Genomic DNA, 23,634 nt, shown 5'->3' with positions numbered 1-23,634 from the left:
ATAGATCATCTATGGATCATTATATAAATCAGACCAGTCAAATTCTTAATTTTTTCTAAACTCGAGTTTAAATTAAGCCCAACTTAATTTAATAGCCCTAAATTTAACTTCAATGTTTAATGGCACTTGAATTTTTTTATCTCCCAATTTTATTCTTGAGTCTAGCTTCATTGTCCAACTTGATACCCATATCAAACAATAAATAACCCAATGAATATTTGACACATATGCTCTAGTATAAAAATCCATATGTATTTAATTGAGACAGAACAAACTCAAGTATCAAATTAAATAACCTTAAACTACCAAATTGAACATTAAAATCACATTCAATATTTATATTTTTTTAACTAAATTCAATTTAAATTTTTTTTTTAACTTTTGTGATTGGCTTGTGATTAAGGGATGTCCACTCATGGAACCTACTTAGGTTCGCACAGCTAGGGAGCAAGTGGTAGGCTTTTATTCAAGCAACTCCAGATAGACTTAGTGTGTGCATGGGAATGTTCCTACCATGTGTGCATGAGTACTAACCCTCTAGCTATACAGTACTAATTTTTTTTTTCTATTTAAGTGAATTTGAGCAAATCCAAACCTATTCGAGGTGAAAATTTCTTGCCCAAGTTCAACCAATCGGATAAGCCACTCGTAAATGATTTCTTTCCATAACGAAAATAAGAGACCATGAGGGAACATCAACAGATATGTACATTTTAATCATGTAGACATATCTATACCTACCAAAATGGAGAGCTTATCATTTTTCTCCTCTGCAAAGTTTCTTTAATGTCTTCCTACTAGAAAAGGAAAGAGCATCTTTGACATCCAGCCATCAAATGAGGAAAGCATTTAGTGCTCAGGAAATGCCAAATTTGGACAAAGCCGACTGGAAAAGAGTTGAGAATACCTGGGATGTACTTTGATAATCAGCTTTGATCTTAATTTGGGTTTTAGCAGATGATGTGTTGATTATACATTCTACGTGATAATTAGATGTCGATGACTCCATTTTTTTGCGCAAAGAAGAAAAACTTTAAGTTCGGGGATTGACCGCCCGATGCAATGCAGTGGATGGAATGGCTTTGCATGTGCCGAACAAGAGCTTGAGGAGCCATCAGTGCCACGATGCCTTGAAGGCTTACTGAGTGCTCCTGGACAGATTACATGACACGATGAGTTCCAAGAAAGGTGCACATAATCGCATATATAAGCAAAGCTTTCCCAAGTATCAAGAATGGCATAATGGAGAACACATGGTTTCCATTCTAGGGACCATCTAGGAAAGGCCTAAGAGTTCTGTCTTTATAGGAGTATCCATAAGAAGGGTCTGTAAGATCGAATCCAATTGCAATTGCAATTCCATTTCTTATATATTTCCTGAAAAAGTAGTCTATCTCACGAGCTTCATTCATTGTGGGAGTAATATATACCACTCGCTGCTTTTGAAATATTTTACGAACTGCAGGAAGTGAAAAAGTGTTGGCAAATCAGATGTTCGAACGAGACCGTTCAGGAACATAGGTTGTGGGTAACTAAAGAGGTAGCGAGACTGACAGCTTTCTCTATGAGCTTACAAGCTTAGCTTTTGTTTAGCTTTAGGGGTGGCAACTAAAGAGGTAGCGAGACTGACAGCGACTGCAGGAAACGTGACTTTCCTTTTTTTATGGAAACTTGAGTAGTTTAATATCGCTACACAAACCTGTGATAAAGCAACTGGCAATTGGCGCCACCTCTGCTGAAATGTGCTTGGATCCCGGAGTAGCTTTTGTATTAAGCTTCAATTGAGGAGATGGAGTAGCAGGTGCAGCTGCTGGTAAACCAACACCAAGCAGATCATCAATTGCCGAGCTTGCTGCTTGTGAAGAATGGCCTGCTGCGGTGGGATTTGATATTGCCAATTCTGTCTGTGTAGACGAACCATCATAAGGAGCTGTATATGCAGAACCATTATTAGTTGAACCTCTAGTTTCCTCTTTCTCAGAAGTAGTTAAAAGCAGATCCTTATCATTTTCCTCAACTCTCAGAGCAGAAACAACGTTATCTGCTGCTTCTCCATCGATAGATTTCCGAGTTCATCTGAAAACTCAAATGGACCCGTGTTCCTTATCTGTAAACATGCAAGATGGCTGCATATATTTACAAATATCAGTTGACACTCATTATTATTATTTGAGTAACACAATCTAATTACGTTCCTAAAAGGAGATGCAGAGTGGATATGGTACACTAAATTGTTTAATAGCAGAAAGTAAACCGTCGAGTAAAATTAAGAAAATGCTTGGAGAAGCACAATACTGTTATAACAGCAGAGAAAGGAAACCGTGTACTTAGGCTAAGGCATATTCTCTTTAAGTTATGATGTATGGATAGCATTTTCCTTGCAAGAAATTTGGGCAACCTAAAAAGTTGAAATGGTAATTGATACCATACGCTTTTAACTCATTAACTTTGATTAATTGAAAACAACAAACTACGTAACTAGCTAAGGCATATGCCTTGTCTTTGCCTTAATTTCTTTTCCCCTTTTTATATGCAGATTGGATGCATTAACAACTCATTACAAGAACTTTAAGAACAGTTTTAACTACAAAAAAGGTGTCCCATAACATGAAGTTGAAAGAAGCAGCTAGCGATTTCAAAAAGAAAAAAAAAAGCTGCTAGTGTATTAAAAAAGAAGAAGAAGAAGCTGGTAATTACCTTCTGGTATACAACAGATAACTGTTAAATTCATCAAAAAAATGCGATCTTTGATTTTACTGCTTTGAATAAACAGCTTGCTTTGGAGGGTTCACCACACGTTTTGCTACCCAATTAAGCAACAAATAAAAAAAATAGCGGAATAAATTAAGAAATTAGACATACAGGAAAAATCCTTCTAAAGAGGATAAAAAATCACAGATAAAGATAAATTTAGTATAATAGTAAAAGAATGAATAGTACAAATAATTTTACTATAATAGCAAAAGAACGAAAAGTGCAAAAGATAAAGATAAAAACTAAACCCCGAAAACCCAAAAACAAAGAACTCTCAAAATGTAAACACAAAATTCTCTAAATGTGTTATGAGTTCTAATCTCTAATGGGTGTATTTTCTAAGGTTGTAAAAGAACCTATTTATAGGCTAAATTAGTAAGTCAAATAAACTATGCTAATAAATGTTAAATATATTATACTAATAAATACTAAATCTTCTAGAAAAAAATATATTTTGTTTAACTTGACTTGCAAGCAATCTCTTAGAATTTGGGTCACACAATTCTAACAATCTCCACCTTGACACGAATTCTTACAATTTCATCTTTGCCAAAGCCCGCCACGAGTCTATCTTGAACTATGTAGGGAATTAACTAAGTCAAATTTGTGTTTAGAAGCTGGAAGACTTCTAGCCTTCGACTTGTGCACTGCCAAATCAAAACTAACTTGGGTCTGATTTTCACGAACACAGTGCCCTAACTTTTCAAAACCTGCATCCAAAGGGGAACCTTTCTTCAACGAAACAGTCATACATTTTTCCCTCCTATGACCAAGTTGCCTCTGCTCCAAACGAGTTGACTTCGACTCCGTAACGGACGAAGGACGTCCGATTTCACCGGTTACTGTATAATCTTCCAAAATATAAAGACTGTCGATTTTTTTACCTTTTAACAAAACGAGAGTTCCACGAGATACTTTAATGTCGCTCGACTCGATGTTGATTCAGCATCCTTTCAAGTCTAAAATACTTAAGGAGATGAGATTCTTTCGTAAATTAGGTACATACCTGACATCTGAGAGTGTCCTAATCGTCCCATTTTGTATCCTAATTTTAACAGTACAAATACCAATTACCTTACTAGATGAATCGTTTCCCATGCGCACAACTCCACATTCAACCAAACTGTATGTGGAGAACCATTCTCTATTGGGACACATGTGGAAAGAACATCCTGAATATAGGATCCACTCGGACGTGAGCTTGGAGTTATCGCTCGTTGACACTAACAAGAAATCATCACCGCTTTCATCGGCCAAATTAGCACTAGTTACATCTTCCTCGTTACTCTTCGCAGCTCTTTTATTTCGCAGTTATAACAATCTACTTTGACGTGACCTAACTTTTTACAATAGTGGCACATTTTGTCTCGTTTCTTTAACGCTACCAAAACGGAAGCTTGCATATCTTCCTTGCTATCCAAACCAAACTCATTGTCGAGTTTGTCTCTACTCAACAAATGACCCTTCATATCTTCAAACGAGAGTGTCTCTACCATAAATCAGGGTCTCCCTAAAAGACTTGTATGAAGGGGGTAAATAGCACAATAATAGCGTAGCCAGATCTTCATCGTCAATATGAACCTCAACATTCTTTAAATCATTTAAAAGAGTAATGAATTGATTGATGTGATCTCTAAGAAGCTCACATTCATTCATGCGAAATGTAAATAGACATTGTTTCAAAACTAAATGGTTAGCCAAAGACTTAGTCACATAAAGAGTTTCTAAAGTCACATAAAGAGTTTCTAACCTTTTCCACAAGGCAAATGAGGTCTTGTTCATCTATATCTCTTGCAATACCGTATTCGCGAGGCACAACTGGATTGCAGACAAGGCATTTTCATCAAGCTCTTCCCATTCTGTTTAATTTAGATTCTCAGGCTTTTTCCTGATAACAACCTTTTTCAAGTCGGTTTGAACTAGAATTGCCATCATCTGAACTTGCCACAGATTGAAATTTGTCTCACCATGGAACTTCTCAATTTCAAACCTTGTTGCTGCCATCTCTAAATGGGCTGATCAATGAAAATTGAATTAGCTCTGATACCACTTGTTACGATCGACCCGATTAAGCAACAAGTAAAAAAATAGCAGAAAAAATTGAGAAATTGAACACACAAATTTAACGTGGAAAAACCACGGACAAAGATAATTTTACTATAATGGCAAAAGAACGAAGAGTACAAAAGATGGAGATAAAAACTAAACCCAAAAAACTCGAAAATAAAGAACCTTCAAAACATAAACACAAAATTCTCTAAATGTGTTATGAGTTCTAATATCTAATGAGTGTATTTTCTAAGGTTGTAAAAGAACCTATTTATAGGCTAAATTAGTAAGTCAAATAAACTATGCTAATAAATGCTAAATATATTATACTAATAAATACTAAATCTTCTAGAAAGAAAATATGTTTTGTTTAACTTGACTTGCAAGCAACCTCTTAGAGTTTGGGTCATACAACTCTAATAGATACATTATACTGTAAAATCCTATAGTAGAACAAGCTCTATCATGAACATCTTGTAGTCATGCTGAAGGTTTAATTGATTGTGTCCAGAAAACAAACAATACTTTTGATATAAAAGTGGGAAGAAAAAGAAGACATTTAAAAAAAAATACCCTCATACGGTCATACCTGGTTTAAATCAGCAATACCTGCAGCCAATGCAGCTCCCAATGCATTTTGGGTCTCAGGTGGACTTTTAAAAGAACACTTTATCACTGCAGTGAGAAGATGTAAATAGACCTGTCCAATGGCATAATCCATCAACCAAGTAAATGAGTTAATTAAAAACACAGATCTTTCAAACAAGCAATATTCTATTGTTAATAGATAACAAATACTCAATATACAACAAGAAGATAGCAACTATACCCTTGGTTGTGGAATGAAATGAAAGAGAAAACAGCTTGGATGGAGAGGAAAAAAAAGGGGGTGGTGAGGTTAAGCAGGGCACTGGATGTGGGTTAACTAAAGTTACTAAACACATAGAATAAGTCCATAAGATCAAGTACATAAGACGATTAACATTTTTTATGCAACTATACTATTAAGTAAATAAAATTTGCACATCTGCATCACATAGCCACTAGAAAGACATGAACAAAAACATCAAAGGACTAACAGTGGTTGGCTGATGAGATAATAGAAACAACAGGAAAGTTAAACTAAATGGCTGAACATTTTTTTTTTCTCATAGAAGGGACCAATTCTAGAAAATGGCTCAAAAAATAGAACATGGCTTAAAATGGAATCATTGGACAATATACGTGAAGATTAATTACCTCGGCAGAATGCTCTTCATCCTAGTTTTCAACTGGACTCTCCAAAACATAAAAAGCATCTTGCATATCCTGTGAATATTCCCCAAACATCCATATAAGAGCTTACTTTGCCTTTGGTTCTTGTACATTTTTGCTGCTTATGCTCCCAACCACAGCAATGTAATCATGGCTCCACTGAGGATATTTTCTAAGAAGATCTTTCACAAGCACCTGCATAAAAGAACTCATGTAGATCTAGCTGGCAATAGGGAACTATTGAAAGTTTTCAAGAGAGCATTTAATAAAACTGTTTTGTATTTTATTAATTAAAAAACTGAATTTAAATAGAGAAAAGAGTCATAACCTAATTAGAGAAAATAATTCCCTTATTCTAATAAACTACTAAAAGATAAAATAATCCTAGAATATCTCAAATGATTTATTCTAATATTTATCTACCTAAATAAATTTAAAATATATCCCCAAAATATATGGGTTTCACATATTTCAACACCCTCCCTCAAGTTGCCCAAAATATATAGGTTTTACATATTTCAACACACTCTCTCAAGTTGGTGCATATATATCAATCGTGCCCAACTTGCTTACAAGAAAATCAAAGCTTCTCTTAGAGAGCCTTTTGGTGAGTATGTCAGCAAATTGTTGTTTTGAAGGAATAAACGGCATGTACACTTGGCCTTCTTCAATTTTCTTCTTAATAAAGTGTATATCAATCTCAACATGTTTAGTTCTGTTATGCTGGACTGGGTTGTGAGCAATACTAATGGAAGATTTGCTATCACAGTACAACTTCATTGGTGAAGTTATTGGTTTCCTCAGCTCATCCATAATTCTTTTTAACAACATCATTTCACAAATTCCTTGAGCCATTGATCTAAACTCAGCCTTTGCACTACTTCGTGCTACAACACTTTGTTTTTTTCTTTGCCAAGTCACAAGGTTTCCCCAAACAAATGTACAGTATCTTGATGTAGATCTTCTATCTATTATTGAGCTAGCTCAGTCTACATCTATATAAGCTTCAATTCCTCTTTGTTCGGATTTCTTGAAGAATAAGCCCTTTTCAAGTGAACTCTTCAAGTACCTCAGAATCCAAAGCATTTCTTCTTCATGATCCTCCATTGAGGAGTGCATAAATTGACCCACTAAGCTCACTACGAAAGATATGTCTGGCCTTGTATGTGATAAGTAAATTAACTTACCAACTAATCTTTAGTACTGCCCTTTATCAACTAATCGACCTTCTTTATTTTTTAATTTTACATTTGGATCAATTGGTGTGTCAGTTGGGCGGTAACCACTCATCCTAGCCTCTTTTAAAAGATCAATCACATATTTTTTCTGAGAGACCACAAAACCCTTCTTTGATCGAGCAACTTCCATTCCAATAAAGTATTTCAAAGGACCCAAGTCTTTGATCTCAAACTCTAATGCCAAATGCTCCTTGAGACGTCTTATTTCATCCACACCATCTTCTGTAAGAATGATATCATCAACATAAACTATAATAATTTCTATACTACCTCTTTGTGAGTGTCGATAGAACATTGTGTAATCATCTTGCCTTTGTGAGTAACCTTGTTTTTTAACAACTTGAGTGAACCGTTCAAACCAAGCTCGAGGAGACTGTTTTGGACCATACAAAGATTTCTTGAGCTTACATACTAAAGTTCCAATTTTTTCTTCAAAACCTAGAGGAAGATCCATGTAAACTTCTTCTTCAAGCTCGAGGAAAGCATTCTTCACATCTAGCTGTTGTAAAGACCAATCAAGATTAATAGTAATTGATAAAAGAACTCTAACAGAATTTAATTTGGCTACTAGAGCAAATGTTTCAAAATAATCTATCCCGTATGTTTGAGTGTGCCCTTTAGCCACCAGCCGGGCTTTGTATCTATCTAAAGATCCATCCAATTTATAGCGCACTATTTTTTCCCTACAGGTAATTCTATTGTTTCTCATATACCTATTTTTTTCAAGAGTGCGCATCTCCTCTAAATTAGCCTGCTTCCACTCAGGAACCTGTAAAGCATCTTTCACATTTTTGGGTATTTTCACAGTATTGAGACACGAAACAAAGGTTGAGAATGTCGAAGACAAGGCTTTATAGGACACAAAGTTAGACATTGGATATTTGACAACATTTCTAACACATTTTCTTTTAGCAATTGAAATATTTAAATCAGAAAATTCATTGGTTGGAATATGAGCTTTACCTGGACTTTTGACAAGATCTTGCGGGTTGGATTCTTGGTGGTGAATCTAGTGAATTCCACTTTCTTGATTTAGGTTTCTTCTTGAGTAAACAATTAACTCTTTTTTTTGTTCTTTATTCTCATGATCAGACTCTACACTTTCATACTCCTAAGCTCATAAATTCATCTTCCCCATTATTAGAATCCCTATGTTGTATATTCCTAGTCTTTTCTTGATCAATTATAGAATCTTCCTTATTATAATTCCCTCCCTGAAGATTAGAATCAAAGTAAGATTGCGTTTCAACAAATGTGGCATCCATGGTAACAACAATCTTTCTATCAATTGGATCATAACATTTGTAACCCTGTTTATTAGAAGCATAGCCAATAAAGACACATTTTTTTGCTCTAAGATCTAGTTTACCTTGGTTGTGAAGATGAACAAAAACACTACACCCAAAAATTCGGAGGGATAAATCTGTGATCAATTTAGAGTTAGGAAAGTTATCTTTAAAGAGACAGAAATGAGTTCTATAGTTTAGAGTTTTACTGGGCATTCTATTAATAAGATATGTAATTGTTAACAAGGCTTCGCCCCAAAGATAATGTGGTACTTGACTAATGAACATCAAAGCTCTAGTTACTTCTAAAATATGTCAATTTTTTCTTTCTACAATCCCATTTTGTTGTGGTGTATTTGTACAAGAGCTCTAGTGGACTATTCCATGTTTGGTTAACAAAACACCTAATTGGTCACTAAAAAATTCCCCACCATTGTCACTCCGAAATACTTCTATTCTCACATCAAATTGTGTTTTCACCATAGCATAAAAAGAGTGAAACACATTTTTAACTTCTGACTTATCTTTTAATAAAACGACCCAACAAATGCAAGTATGATCATCAATAAATGTGACAAACCAACATTTTCCTGAAAAAGTTGAAACTCTCGAAGGTCCCCAAACATCACTATGACTTAACGAAAAAGGTTTTGAAGCTTTATATTTTTGAGGTAGAAAGAATAACCAATGATGTTTAGCTAATTCACAAAATTCACAGTGATATGAAAAAGGGCTTTTATTTTTAAATAGATTAGGTGACAAATATCTTAAATAGAAAAAAGTAGGATGTCCAAGCCTATAATGTCAAATCATAACCTTATCAAAACTAGAAACAAAATTTAAAAATAAAGTAGTTGTTGGTTGACTTAGATGGTCGTCGTTAAGAAAGTAAAATCTACCAGATTCTTTAGCATTGCCAATCATCCTCCCCGAGACCATGTCCTGAAATTTACAATAGAGGAGTCAAATATAACATGAAAATTCGAGGACTGGGATAATTTACTGACCGATATGAGATTACAAGCTAGATTTGGCACATGTAAAAAATCATGTAAAACTAAGGAAGGAAAAATTTTAACGGTGCCTTTCCTGGATATTGCCGAAAACGACCCATCTGCTACTTTGATCTTTTTTATTCCTACATAAGGTGTGTAAGTTGAGAAAAGAAAATGACTACTAGTCATATGATCACTAGTTCCAGAATCTATAATCCACGTGTTTGTTTTACAAGGCTCAACACTGAAAAAATAGAAAAATCAGTACCTGATTAGGCAAAGGAGGGAGAAGGATTATTGGATGAGTTAGGAATAGAAGAATTCATTCGAAACTGTGGTGATTGAAAATGCTTGTGTAGATGCTCTAATTGTTCCTTAGTGAATGGAGACCATTCCAAAGAACTTTGGCCCTCATAATTTTCATTAGTTGCTTGGAAAGCTCTGCTATCCCCTAATTGTGAATCACGACCATTGCCACTCTTCTTTATTCCATTCGTAGATTTTTCATGGAGCTTCCAACACGTTTCTTGAGTGTGCCAATATTTTTTGCAGTGATCGTATAAAGGTTTTTTTTCTTTTTTTCACTATCATCATTATTTTTAACAGTTACAAGAGCAAAATTATCATCATTAGTTTCAAATCCTAGCCTTAACATTACTTTTCTCCTTGTCTCCTCTCTTCTAATCTTAGAAAAAATCTCATAGAGTCTTGGAAGCGATTTTTTTCCTAAGATCCGAGATCTCACTTCATCAAATTCTTTATTTAAACCAACCAAAAATAAATAAGCTCATTCCTTCTTGTCTTTTTTTCATAGCTTTTACACCATCTCCGGGACACTCCCATTCATCATTATAACACTAATCCAGTTCTTGCCAAAAAGACATCATCTCATTATAATAAAAAGTAACTTCCTTTTCCCCTTGTCTAGCTTTCCAGAGTTTTATTTTTAACTTAAGGTTCTGTGAAGCGTTTTCTAAATCTGAATAGGTGTCTTTCACAGCGTCCCAAACATCTTTAACAGTCGGGAGAAAAAAAATGTTTACCTATGGATGCTTCCATGGAATTAATAAGCCACGCAATTAGCATATAATTTTTTGACCTCCACTTGCTCATCTTTTGATCGCCCATCTGTGGTTACTTGACTTTTCTAGTTAAATGACCTAGTTGTCGCGCCCATCAATTACTAACTTTACAGACTGCGACCATTCTAGATAATTCTTGTCATTCAACTTGTGAGATGTCAAATAGAGGTGAGATGCCTCTGTCCATCGAGTTATTGTACTCTCAGTAGTTGTTTCAACGATAGAAATTCCTACCTCTGTTTGATTGTTGGATCTCTTATCTTCAGTGAAGGTTGTTTTAACCATGATGTTACTAGAGATTTAACCTCACTCAGATGCCATGAAAGTTTTCAAGAGAGCATTTAATAAAACTATTATGTATTTTATTAACTAAAAAACTGAATTTAAATAGAGAAAAGAGTCATAACCTAATTGGGAAAATAATTCCCTTATTCTAATAAACTACTAAAAGATAAAATAAAATAATCCTAGAATATCTCAAATGATTTAATCTAAGATTTATCTACCTAAATAACTTTAAAATATATCCCAAAATATATGGGTTTCACATATTTCAACAACTATCACACTTTCTATTTTGGCATAAAACTATAAGAAGAGGCTAGGAAACTATGCATATATTTAATATAGCAAACCTCTATTGCGAAATGACCATTCATGTGAACTGCGAACTCACCAAAATTGTGAGCTCACCAAAAAATGTGAGCTCACCAAGACTGTAAGCTTACCAAACTTGAGAGCTCACCTGTGAGTTCTTCACTCTGCAAGTTGGCAAGAAACAGTGATGATTTTTTATTAGACGTTTGGGTTGCTAATTAGACTAAAATCAGCCAACAATGAAGCAAATTAACTAAATCTAGTTGCAAGACTAAGCCAAGTTACAATTATTTTATTATTATTTTTTGCTTATTTAAGCTTTCTTATTCCTATAAACATCATTAACCAGTTTTTAATGAAACTGCAGCTCACAAGCTGTTTCTTCTTCAAATTGTTTGATTCTTTTTGCTTCTGTGTCAATCTTTCCTTCATCAAATATCCAACAACATCTATTATAGGCTTAACTATTTATTCACCAGAGCTTCAGCTGTCATAATCTTTCTCCATTTCAAGAAATTGAAGAAGCCTATCAACAATTGCATTTACATCATACTGCTGCAGTGTAACACCCCTAACCCATATCCATCACCAAAATAGGGTTACAGAGTATTACCGAAATTTATAGATCAAATACAGATATTTCATACCATTTAACATTCATATCAAAATTCAATCATAATCAATCATATTGTCCCTTATATGAGCCCTCGAGGCCCAAGATACACATTTGAAACAAATTGAGACTAAACTGGGTACTCAGAGAATTTTTCGCAAAACTTCAAATTTTTTCCTAGGTGCAAGGGACACACGCCCGTGTGACCAGGCCGTGTGGCTCACACAGTCTAGAGACACGCTCGTGTTTTAGGCCATGTCAGCATTCAAAGTAGGGCACACGACCGTGTCCCATCCCGAGTCCAAATTAGAGTGCTCACTGACTTAGGTCACACGACCAAGCCACACGCCCGTGTGCTAGGCCATGTGAGCATACTGAATAGCATTAATTAGGTGTAGGGGCCACACGGCCAAGCCACACGCCCGTGTAATAGGCCGTGTGAAAATTTTAGAGCATTCTGTTTCTTAATTTTTAAGATGCAGAGGACACACGGCCAGATCACATGCCCATGTGCTAGGCCGTGTGTCATACACGACTGAGACACACGCCCGTGCCCCTGCCCATGTGGACGAAAATCGTCCAATTCCAAGGCCACTTTTCTCACCCAATTTGTCTTCCACCTACATCAACACTTCAACACTTTCACCAACCAATACAAGACATTCAAATCAAGTACAAACCAAGTTTAACACATATCATAACACCCCATATGTCCAAGTATTCAATCTTACCTAATTGACCATATAAACATATATGCATATTTGTTCAATCATATTATCTAAAACCATACATTATCATACTTAAAAATTATCCATTACTCAACCACATTAAACACATCAAACATATTAAGCCACACATACATATAGATATCTAAATATGTCCAACTCAAGCCATTCCAATGGCTATTTACAACAAAATATTTTTAAGCCAACATTGGCTAATTTACCCTATACATGCAATTATAACCAAAATTAGTTTTCTATATATACCGAAATGGGCTAATGGATAGTATGATGTGGCTCCGACCAGCTTCCAACCTTTACGAGCTTCAGAGTACTATAAGACATAGAAAATAAAACATAGTAAGCATTTAATACTTAGTAAGTTCGTAAAACAGGAAATTAACTTACCATACATTTGCATTTAAGGTAAGCATACATAATACAACCAAAGCAATTTGGCTAGAAACCTAAACACATAATCTCATCAAACATGTTAGTCATGTATTTTACATGAATACCAAGAATCATATATGAGCTCACCAAATATCAAATTCCATGTTCATAATTTCCACTTCTTATGTTCATACATCAATTCCATATATGTCGTGCATATGCGGGTACTTATTCATCAAACTCTTATTTTCTTAGATCAGGATTTTGCCTGTTGAATCATTTAAAATGTCGATGGATACACGGGTAATACACACGAGGTGAACAAATGTGAAATCTGTCAATTCGTATTCGAGAATGCTCATACGAGCATATAAACGGGAAGCTCTTTCGAGCCATATAATGGGAAGCTCATGTGAGCCATATAACAGGAAGCTCCGGAGAGCCATTAATCGGGAAGCTCACGAAGAGCCTTTAATCGAGAAGCTCCAAAGAGCCATATATCGGGACACTCATAAGAGCTACAGTGTATCCACAACACATGTAGGATCACAACCAATCGGGTGCTCGGAAGAGCTATTAACAGGAAGCTCGCAATAACCATATAACGGGAAACTCGCAATAACCATATAACGGGAAGCTCGCAATAACCATATAACGGGAAGCTCATGAGAGCTAATAACGGGACGCTCTTTCAAGCTGTGGTGTGTCTGCAACACATGCAAGACCACAACCAATTCAGGAACCTTGTATCCATCGAATCTCATTTATCCAAACGAGACTTAACACTTGTTAGACATTATTGGATATGTGATCTGATACGTAATCCCGGATCTAGACACAAGAGAAACACAAATTAGAAATAAAACGAGAATAAATAAAATTAGTTAAAATAATAATAAATAAATAAATAATAAAAAGGATAGATTTTCCTATGGAACCCTTGGTTAACTTGTAACCAAAACGCCAATGATTGAGCGGCTCCTCACGAAACCCTAGAAGAATAACCTCTAGAAACACCGATGAAGCGGAAAGAAATTTGAATATTTGCAACTCAAAATACCCTCAAAGTAACAAACTCCAAACTAAATAGCAAGAGAAGAATCACTCTACTCCCAAAAAATTTGCCTCACACAAATTTGAAAGAAAACAAATACTCTTCTTTTATTCTCCCTCAATGTGTAGAAAACAAGCCTATTTATAGGAAATTACAAGAGTAATTGAATCCTAATAAAACTCTTTCAAGAGTAATTGAATCCTAATAAAAACTCTTTAAAGAGTAATTGAATCCTAATAAAACTCTTTAAAATTATCTAAGAAAATAAATAAATAATAACCTAACCAATAAAATTACTTAACTCATAAATGATGTGTCCCAACCAATGAGAATTAAGTAAATAATAATAATAATATACATAAAAGATTAATCCACCAATTTATGGGCTTTCACTATTCCAAGATTGGTCCAGTGAATTGCATTCTCGTATTTGTCAATGTCACGAACATGATGAATTAAATTTGTAGCAACAAAGTCTTGGACAAAAGCATTCATCTTGAGTGCTTCGAGTAATTGGACCACTAGGAAAAACAACCCCTTGAGTGTCACCTCCTTGGCTCGTATCATTCTCCCCCTCTTCAAGAAGATTCATCCTCGAATCTGAACCTGCATCAAATTCAAAAGGAGAAAGATCAGAAACATTGAAAGTAGCACTAACACTATACTCACCAGGAAGATCAATGCGATAAGCATTGTCATTTATTTTCTCGAGTACTTGGAATGGTCCATCTCCTCGTGCATCAAGTTTATTCTTTCTCTTAGAAGGAAATCGTTCCTTCCTCATATGCACCCATACCCAATCTCCAGGTTCAAACAAGACTTGTTTTCGCCCTTTATTAGCTCGATGTGCATTGGACTCATTCTTTTTCTCAATGGCTTTACGAGCCTTCTCATGGATCTCTTTCACTAAATCAGCTTTCCTTTCACCATCTAAATTAGCAATCTCATTCAAAGGTAAAGGAAGCAAATCTAAAACAGTAAGTGGATTAAAACCATATACAATCTCAAAATGAGTAAAACCTGTGGAAGAATGAACAGAACGATTATAAGCAAACTCAACATAGGGTATCCATTCTTCCCAAGATTTAACATTCTTACCTATTATGGCTCTAAGCAAAGATCCCAAAGCTCGATTTACCACATCGGTTTGACCATCAGTTTGAGGGTGGCATGTAGTAGAGTAAAGTAGTTTAGTACCTAACTTACCCCATAACACCTTCCAAAAGTGACTAAGAAATTTTGCATCTCTATCGGAAACGATAGTCCTAGGGATTCCATGTAATCTCACAACTTCACGGAAAAATAGATCGGCAACATGGGTTGCATCATCAGTCATATGGCATGGAATGAAATGAGCCATTTTAGAAAATCGATCCACAACCACAAAGATGCTATCTCGTCCACGCTTTGTCCTTGGTAAACCTATTACAAAATCCATTGAAATGTCAGTCCAAGGTGAACTAGGAACAGGAAGAGGAGTATATAGACCATGAGGCATCACAGTGGATTTAGCTTGTTTACAAGTCATGCAAGTAGAGCAAATTTTTTCAACAAGTTTTCGCATGTTAGGCCAATAAAAATGCTCATGTAAAACATCATAAGTCTTAGTGACTCCAAAATGACCCATAAGACCACCACTATGAGCCTCTCGAACCAACAATTCTCGCATTGAACACTTTGGTAAGCATAGTCTATTATTTCGAAAAAGATAGCCATCATGCTTATAAAATTTGTGAAATGCACCATGTTCACATGCGTCATAAATGCTTGCAAAATCGTAATCATTGCATATAAATCTTTGAGATACTCAAAACCTAATAACTTAGTATGCAAAGTACTAAGTAAAGTCTACCTCCTTGATAGAGCATCAGCCACAATATTATCTTTACCTTTCTTATACCTTATAACATAAGGAAAAGATTCAATAAATTCAACCCACCTCGCATGTCGCTTGTTCAACTTACCTTGTCCCTTTAAGTGCTTAAGTGATTCATGGTCAGTGTGAATCACAAACTCCTTTGGTAAAAGGTAATGTTGCCAAACTTCTAATGCCCTTACCAAGGCATACAACTCTTTATCATAGGTCGAATAGTTCAAATGTGCTCTACCAAGTTTCTCACTAAAGTAGGCTAGTGGTTTACTATCTTGCATGAGGACGGCACCTATACCTACACCAGAAGCATCACATTCAATCTCAAAGGTCTTTTCAAAATTAGGTACAACAAGAATAGGAGCATTACACAATTTATCTTTAAGTTCATTAAATGCTAATTCTTGCTTATCTGTCCAATGAAAAGATACATCCTTTTTAATAAGTGCAGTCAAAGGTGAAGCAATTGTGGAAAAGTTACGAACAAACCTGCGGTAGAAACCGACTAACCCAAGGAAAGACCTTACCTCAGAAACAGTTTTAGGGATAGGCCATTCTTGAAATGCCTTTACCTTCTCCTCATCCACATGGATTCCTATAGAACTTATCACAAAACCCAAAAAAAGAAGCTTATCCATACAAAAGGTGCATTTTTCAAGATTAGCAAAGAGTCGTTCATGCCTTAACACATCCAATACTAATTTAACATGCCCAACATGATCATTCAAAGTTTTGCTATAAATCAGTATGTCATCAAAATACACAACGACAAATTTTCCTAAAAAAGGTCTAAGTATGTGGTTCATTAATCTCATGAATGTGCTAGGAGCATTAGTTAAGCCAAATGGCATAACTAACCACTCATATAGGCCATACTTAGTCTTAAAAGTAGTTTTCCATTCATCACCTTGTTTCATTCTTATTTGATGGTAACCACTTTTTAAGTCAATTTTAGAGAAAATGCATGCACCATTAAGCTCATCCAACATATCATCTAATTGAGGAATTGGATATCGATACTTTCTCGTAATCTTGTTGACAAGACGACAATCAACACACATTCTCCAAGAACCATCTTTTTGGGACGAGAAGTGCAGGGGACCGCACAAGGGCTTAGACTCTCACGAATTAACCCTTTTCTAAGAGATCTTCAACTTGCCTTTGCAACTCCTTAGTTTCTTCAAGATTGCTTCGATAGATCGGTCTATTCGAATACTCGAACCAGCACAAAGTCAATTTGATGTTCAATCCTCGTAAAGGAGGTAATCCCTTAGGCATTTCGTAGGAAATACATCCTCAAAATCCTGCAAAAGATCAACAAAACAACTAGGCAAATGTGTATTAGGGTTAGTCAAAATAAAGTTTTCCCTAAACCTAATAATTACAAATGTTTGTTTTGTACAAAAAGCAAATTTGATATCTCGAAACCTAGCGAATAAACTCACTTTCTCATCTCGTGACTTGTGTGTGCAATCATTCACCAATGTTGGGCCTTTAAGTTGGCTTTTAACACTAAGGGCCTCTTTACTCTCAAATTTTTCAATGATTTTACCTCACTTCCCTTACCCATCTCACTAGCAAGTTTGAGTTGATCATTGTAGACTTCTTGATGAGGAAGTGGAGCCAAAGTAAACTTCTTTCCAAGGAACACAAAAGTATATTGGTTAAGGAAACCATCATGATTTACTTGTCGATCAAACTGCCATGGCCGTCCAAGTAATATGTGCCCACTTGCATTGGAACAACATCACACAAAACTTTATCGAGTATCTACCAATAGAAAATGAAACTAAGCATTGTTTAGATACTTTTACCTCCCCACTATCATTCACCATTGTAAGCAGATGGCCTTGGATGCTTCACACAAGGTAGGCCAAGTTTCTCAACAAGGAAGAACTCACCACATTGGTGCAACTTCCACTATCGATGATCAATGAACTAGGTTGTCCACCAATCAAACATCTCGTGTGGAAAATGTTATCTCTTTGTTCACGCCTTCCTCTTTAAATGGACATTTAAAGCCCTTCGAGCAACAAGTGCTTTCTCACCATACTCCAAGTATTCTTCATATTCATCATGAGTATGCACATCATCAAGATCTTCCAAAGGAGACATCTCATCTTCGTTATCGACTCAAAATCAACCTCGCCATCTTCTCGAATTACCAAAGACTTTTTATTAGGGCATTCTCGAGCATAGTGACCCTTCCTTGGCATTTGAAGCGGGTAATATCTTTTGGTCGCTTAATGGCACTAGGAGAAGTAGAAGAAGAAGATGGAGCTCGATTAGTAGAAGTAGAACCTTTAAATGAATTAGGCATACATCTATCTTTGGAGTAAGTTTTAGGCTCATTTGGCTTGAACGTGCATCTCTCCCATTCCACAATCTATCATCTTGTTTTTGCCAATTTCCTCTCCAAGGGGATTAGAAACCGAACTAGCACCCTCGGTGTCCCATGCTTTCGTAATTGCTTTTCAATGGTGAGTGCGGTTTGAAGCATCTCTTCAACATCCATGTAGTGTTGTAACTCAACTCGATTTGCAATCTCGGGCTTTAGGCCGCAAGGAATCTAGCCATAGTCACCTCACCTCTTCAACAAGATTGGCTCTAATCAATAGTCTCCATCTCTTTGTAGTAATCATCCACAGATCTATCTCCTTGAACAAGATGTTGGAGTCTTTGATGGAGTTCTCGATAATAGTATGGTGGAACAAACCGTTTTGTAAGATGCGCTTCATTTCAACCCAAGTAGTAACAAAGTTGCTCTCTATAAAGAATCCTCGCTTTTACATAATTGATTCCACCATGTTAGTGCATAATTTATGAACTCAATGACAGCAGTATGTTACCTTTTTCTCATCGAGTAATTGTAACAAGCAAAGACCGCTTCCATCTTTTCCTCCCAATCAAGGTAAGCATCGGATCATTCTTCCCCGAGAAAGAAGGAAATTTTGGTTTGGGGTGTCATTGTTTCGTTCCACCCTTTCTCTAGGTACATACTCGGACTCAAAGTCATCATCAAAACATGGTCCTCCTTTCGTTTAAAAGTTCGATCGCGAATTTGATCGGCTTATAAAGGCTTCATTCAACTTCTTGTAATTATCGGCAACGTATCTCTCTTGAGTTGTAAGTTTTGCATCAAGATACTCCCTTTGCTCTTGTATCATCCGGGTCATGCGATGTTCGACTTGAGTTTGCAACTTTTCATCTCTTTTGTAACAACTCGACCAAAGGATCGTTATCTCTTTTTGCTCATCCTCTTCATTTTTACTAGTTTGGGATCTAGTGATCGGCATGGTATCGTGAAAAATCACACAAACAGAACAAGAAAAAAATAATAATAACCTCACTCGTTAGCTCTCAAAAGAATAACTCTCTGAATGATTCAAAACTTGTAAATATGTTTGGAGAGGGTTACTAATCAATATCAAATAATGGTAATGAAGATCCTAATTGCTTTAAGAGGCCAATAAACTTGACGAAGCAATTTGTAATGGAGGCTACACGGATGAAGGAATTGTGCGTGCCTTTAATATCTGCTAACACAAGAAGAAACAAAGTGTTAGAAAACGTAAGAGAAACAAAAAAAAACGTAAACCTGCAACGATCCCTAACTCTAGAGTCAAAGAAAAGCTTTAATAAGAAGAAAACTTAAGAAAACTCTACCCAATTTAAAGGAAAACAAAAAATCGGAAACGTTTGGTGTCTTAAGATTTTCAAAAATTGAAGCTTTAATTATACTTGAGTCAAGAAAAGAAGGGGGAAAAAATTCAATTTTGGGAAAAATAAAATCAAAATAATAACAATAATAGGAAAAGAAGAAACCTACGTATGAAAGGTAGGCAACTTTTTTTTTTTGCGCTTTTTTGCTTTTTGCTTTTTTTTCTTTTTTTTTTTGCGCTTTTTACTCACTTTTTTTTTTGCGCTTTTTTGTTTTTTTTAAAGAATAAGAGGAGAATAAACACAAACTTCACAAAAAAGAGAATCGAAGAAACCGATGAAAACTGTTTTAGGTATTTTGACTCGTTTCGGATTTGATTTTAGCTTCGAAAATAACACCGAATGGCCTGAAACTGATACCAACTGATGTGTAATCCCAGATCTAGACACAAGAGAAACACAAATTAGAAATAAAACGAGAATAAATAAAATTAGTTAAAATAATAATAAATAAATAAATAATAAAAAGGATAGATTTGCCCTATGGAACCCTTGGTTAACTTGTAACCAAAAAGGCCAATGATTGAGCGGCTCCCTACGAAACCCCTAGAAGAATAACCTCTAGAAACACCGATGAACGGGAAAGAAATTTGAATATTTGCAACTCCGAAATACCCTCGAAAGTAACAAACTCCAAACTAAATAGCAAGAGAAGAATCACTCTACTCCCAAAAAATTTGCCTCACACAAATTTGAAAGAAAACAAATACTCTTCTTTTTATTCTCCCCTCAATGTGTAGAAAACAAGCCTATTTATAGGGAAATTACAAGAGTAATTGAATCCTAATAAAACTCTTTCAAGAGTAATTGAATCCTAATAAAAACTCTTTAAAGAGTAATTGAATCCTAATAAAACTCTTTAAAATTATCTAAGAAAATAAATAAATAATAACCTAACCAATAAAATTACTTAACTCATAAATGATGTGTCCCAACCAATGAGAATTAAGTAAATAATAATAATAATAATATACATAAAAGATTAATCCACCAATTTATGGGCTTTCACTATTCCAAGATTGGTCCAGTGAATTGCATTCTCGTATTTGTCAATGTCACGAACATGATGAATTAAATTTATAGCAACAAAGTCTTGGACAAAAGCATTCATCTTTAATTTTAATTGTCGTGCCTTGCTTCGAGTAATTGGACCACTAGAAAAAACAACCCCTTGAGTGTCACCTCCTTGGCTCGTATCAAACGAGACTTAACACTTGTCAGACATTATTGGATATGTGATCCATACATTATTCATGGAAATTTTACACATTTAACATACATAACATTCAATTCAAATATATAAATATACAATTTAGTTACACGAACTTACCTTGACAATGTTCGTGTTTACAAAATCTATTAATCCGTCACTTTCTCTTTTCCACGATCTAACTCCGTATTTGATCTATCTAGATCTATACGAATGAATTTAACATCAATTGAATACAATTCATATTCAATTCACATCTTAGGAAAAATTACCATTTTGCCCCTATACTTTTGATTAATTACAATTTCGTCCCTAGGCTTGAAAAATGAAATTCATGCAATTTAATCATTATTCCAAGCCTAGCTGATTTTTACATATAACAATAGCAACCCATGTATTTCACAAAATTCAGAATTTTTTCATAAAATTTTCATCTTTACAATTTAGTCTCTAAATTACAATTTCATCAAAATACACTTTACAAAAGTTGTTTATATATCAACAACTTTTCATTTTCTACCATAAAACTTCATAATTCAATTATATTCATCCATGGCAAAGCCCTAGTACTTTGATAAATTTGCAAATTAATCCCCGAGATAGCTAGATTAAGCTATTACGATCTTGGAAATATAAAATTACTAAAAACGGGACAAGAAAACATACTTAATTAAGCCAAATAAGTTTATCTTTCTTCAAGTCTCCATAGCTAGGGTTTCCATGTTTATTATTTGGGAAAGATGATATAAAATGATGATATTTCTTATTTAATTGAAATATCATATTTTATTATTTCATCTTTCCAATTTAGTCCTTTTCTTTATTTAATTTTCTATTGATGACTAAGCATACTTATCTACTAACTCCTCTAAATGGTTCATTTACCATATAAGGACCTCTAATTTTGAATTCCATAGCTATTTGATACCTATAGCTACTGGAACTCAACTTTTGCATTTTATGCAATTTGGTCATTCCCATCTAATTAAACATGTAATCGGTAAAATTTTCCTAACAAAATTTCCATACGACATTCCTATCAAGATGCAGACAATGCAATAATATTAAAATAATTTTCCTCCCGAACTCAAATTTGTGGTCTCGAAACCACTGTTTCGATTTCACTAAAAATGGGCTATTACATGTAGTGTCATTTTGCTAAGAGCTCTAATTGACTCTCTGGCAATGGGAATATCGATATTTGCAGCATATTCACATGATTCTGTCACTGAAATTAGGTTACCAAGATCACATATCAGAATACTCAAGAGGGAACAATGAAGATTTATTGATGTCATCTGTTTCCAGAGAGGCCCCAAAAATGAAACAGAAATAAAAGGCTTACAGATCTCGTAAGTATTGCTCTCATTTGCCACTGCAGCCAACATTTCAAGGTTCAGTCATTTGACAAAAAATGGTTCATTATACTGGCAATAGAAGAGTTTGTAATATGAGGAGAATATATACAGTGCTTGCATCACCAAAAGATGCAGATGACTTAAAACAACATAAGACTGTTCTGGGCTTCCTGAACTAACAAGTGTCAAAAATGGTGCTTTGATACGTTCATACACCTTCACATAAAAGGACATTGTTAGAAAATTCACAGAGCCATAAACAAGACATGGTGATATAAGATATTTTTAGTCTAACTAAAACAATCAAGTATGGTTTACTATCAAGGCTGATGATTCGGGGTCAAAGAAATTGGCACAGATATATTTTTTAAAATGACAAGAAAAAATAACTTAATAACTAAATTAAAAATTTCATAAAGTATAAAAGATAACAATGAGGAAGTTACTGGTGACTAACCAAGAAGCATGAAGAACAAGATCAAAATTGACTAAAAACAACTGTCTATGCATTGGATTAAGAGTCAGATGAAAGCACCTGTTGATGAACATCTACTCCCATTCACTAAATTCCTTGATCCTAGACATAAGAAATTGCAAAAACATTAATCTAAAATAACACCACAGTACTTAGCCTTACTAATACAACACAATTAAGAATAGAACTTTCAGATCAATGACAGCATTATCACCAAAACAATGGAAGAAATGAAATTTTCCCTTTATTATTCTATATTTATCATAAAACATACCGATTCAATAGGTAATATATAACCGGTTTGCTAATCAAAGCTTCCCTTTCCCTCGATGCTTCTTAAGACGTGCTAGCTTCGGCACTCCAAATATCTTGTAAGGCAGACAAACAATTTGTAAATACCTAATGAGACAAATAACTCATTAATCTGCAAGCCAATTAAGCAAATAAACGTGAAATTCTTAACAATCAAATTCAAGCCTTTTAAATTGGCTCTCACTTGAGCATCTGAGCCATTGAGCATCAAACGCTTCAACATCGAAGGAAAATTTGCATAAATACAAGTGGAAGTTGAGATATTATAAATTTTCAAAACCCCAATAACACTCACTATTCTCACGTAACCATTACTATCTTTCAATCTGAATCGTAACAGCACAACCAAATACTCCATCAGTTTCACAGCATGCAACAAGCACAAGCTCCGCAAGGCTAGTTCTTGCTAAATCTGAATAAAAGACTTTAATGAAAAAATAGACTCAGAGGTGAGGAAGCTAAATTATATATTTGATTGATCAAATAGCAGTCTTAATATAGGTAATTTCAATAACATTAAAAAACAAACTTTAATAGGTAGACATCTAGATAAATAAAAATTAAAAAACTATTATTTATTAGGAAAATATCTTAACACCCTCCCTTAAACTGATGTCTCAAGACATCAATTTAAGTTTATAAAAAAATAAAA

At 34.8% G+C, this 23,634-nt stretch overlaps 1 protein-coding gene across 1 annotated transcript; it reads right to left on the bottom strand.

The window, feature by feature from the left end:
* Positions 1-856: 856 nt before the first annotated feature.
* Positions 857-22,429, bottom strand: LOC105771815 (beta-adaptin-like protein A). The gene is given in 15 exon segments (XM_012593207.2): positions 857-1,009; positions 1,011-1,151; positions 1,700-1,759; positions 1,761-2,056; positions 2,059-2,096; positions 2,098-2,126; positions 2,698-2,720; positions 2,723-2,808; positions 5,226-5,263; positions 5,393-5,503; positions 6,043-6,252; positions 11,732-11,747; positions 11,749-11,810; positions 21,980-22,065; positions 22,183-22,429. Coding segments are annotated over 15 exon segments (1,596 nt in total).
* Between the last annotated feature and the right edge of the window lie 1,205 nt (positions 22,430-23,634).

Source organism: Gossypium raimondii, chromosome 6 (genome assembly GCF_025698545.1).
Source record: "Gossypium raimondii isolate GPD5lz chromosome 6, ASM2569854v1, whole genome shotgun sequence".
Lineage (NCBI taxonomy): Eukaryota > Viridiplantae > Streptophyta > Magnoliopsida > Malvales > Malvaceae > Gossypium > Gossypium raimondii.
This window is presented reverse-complemented; position numbering and strand designations above follow the sequence as displayed.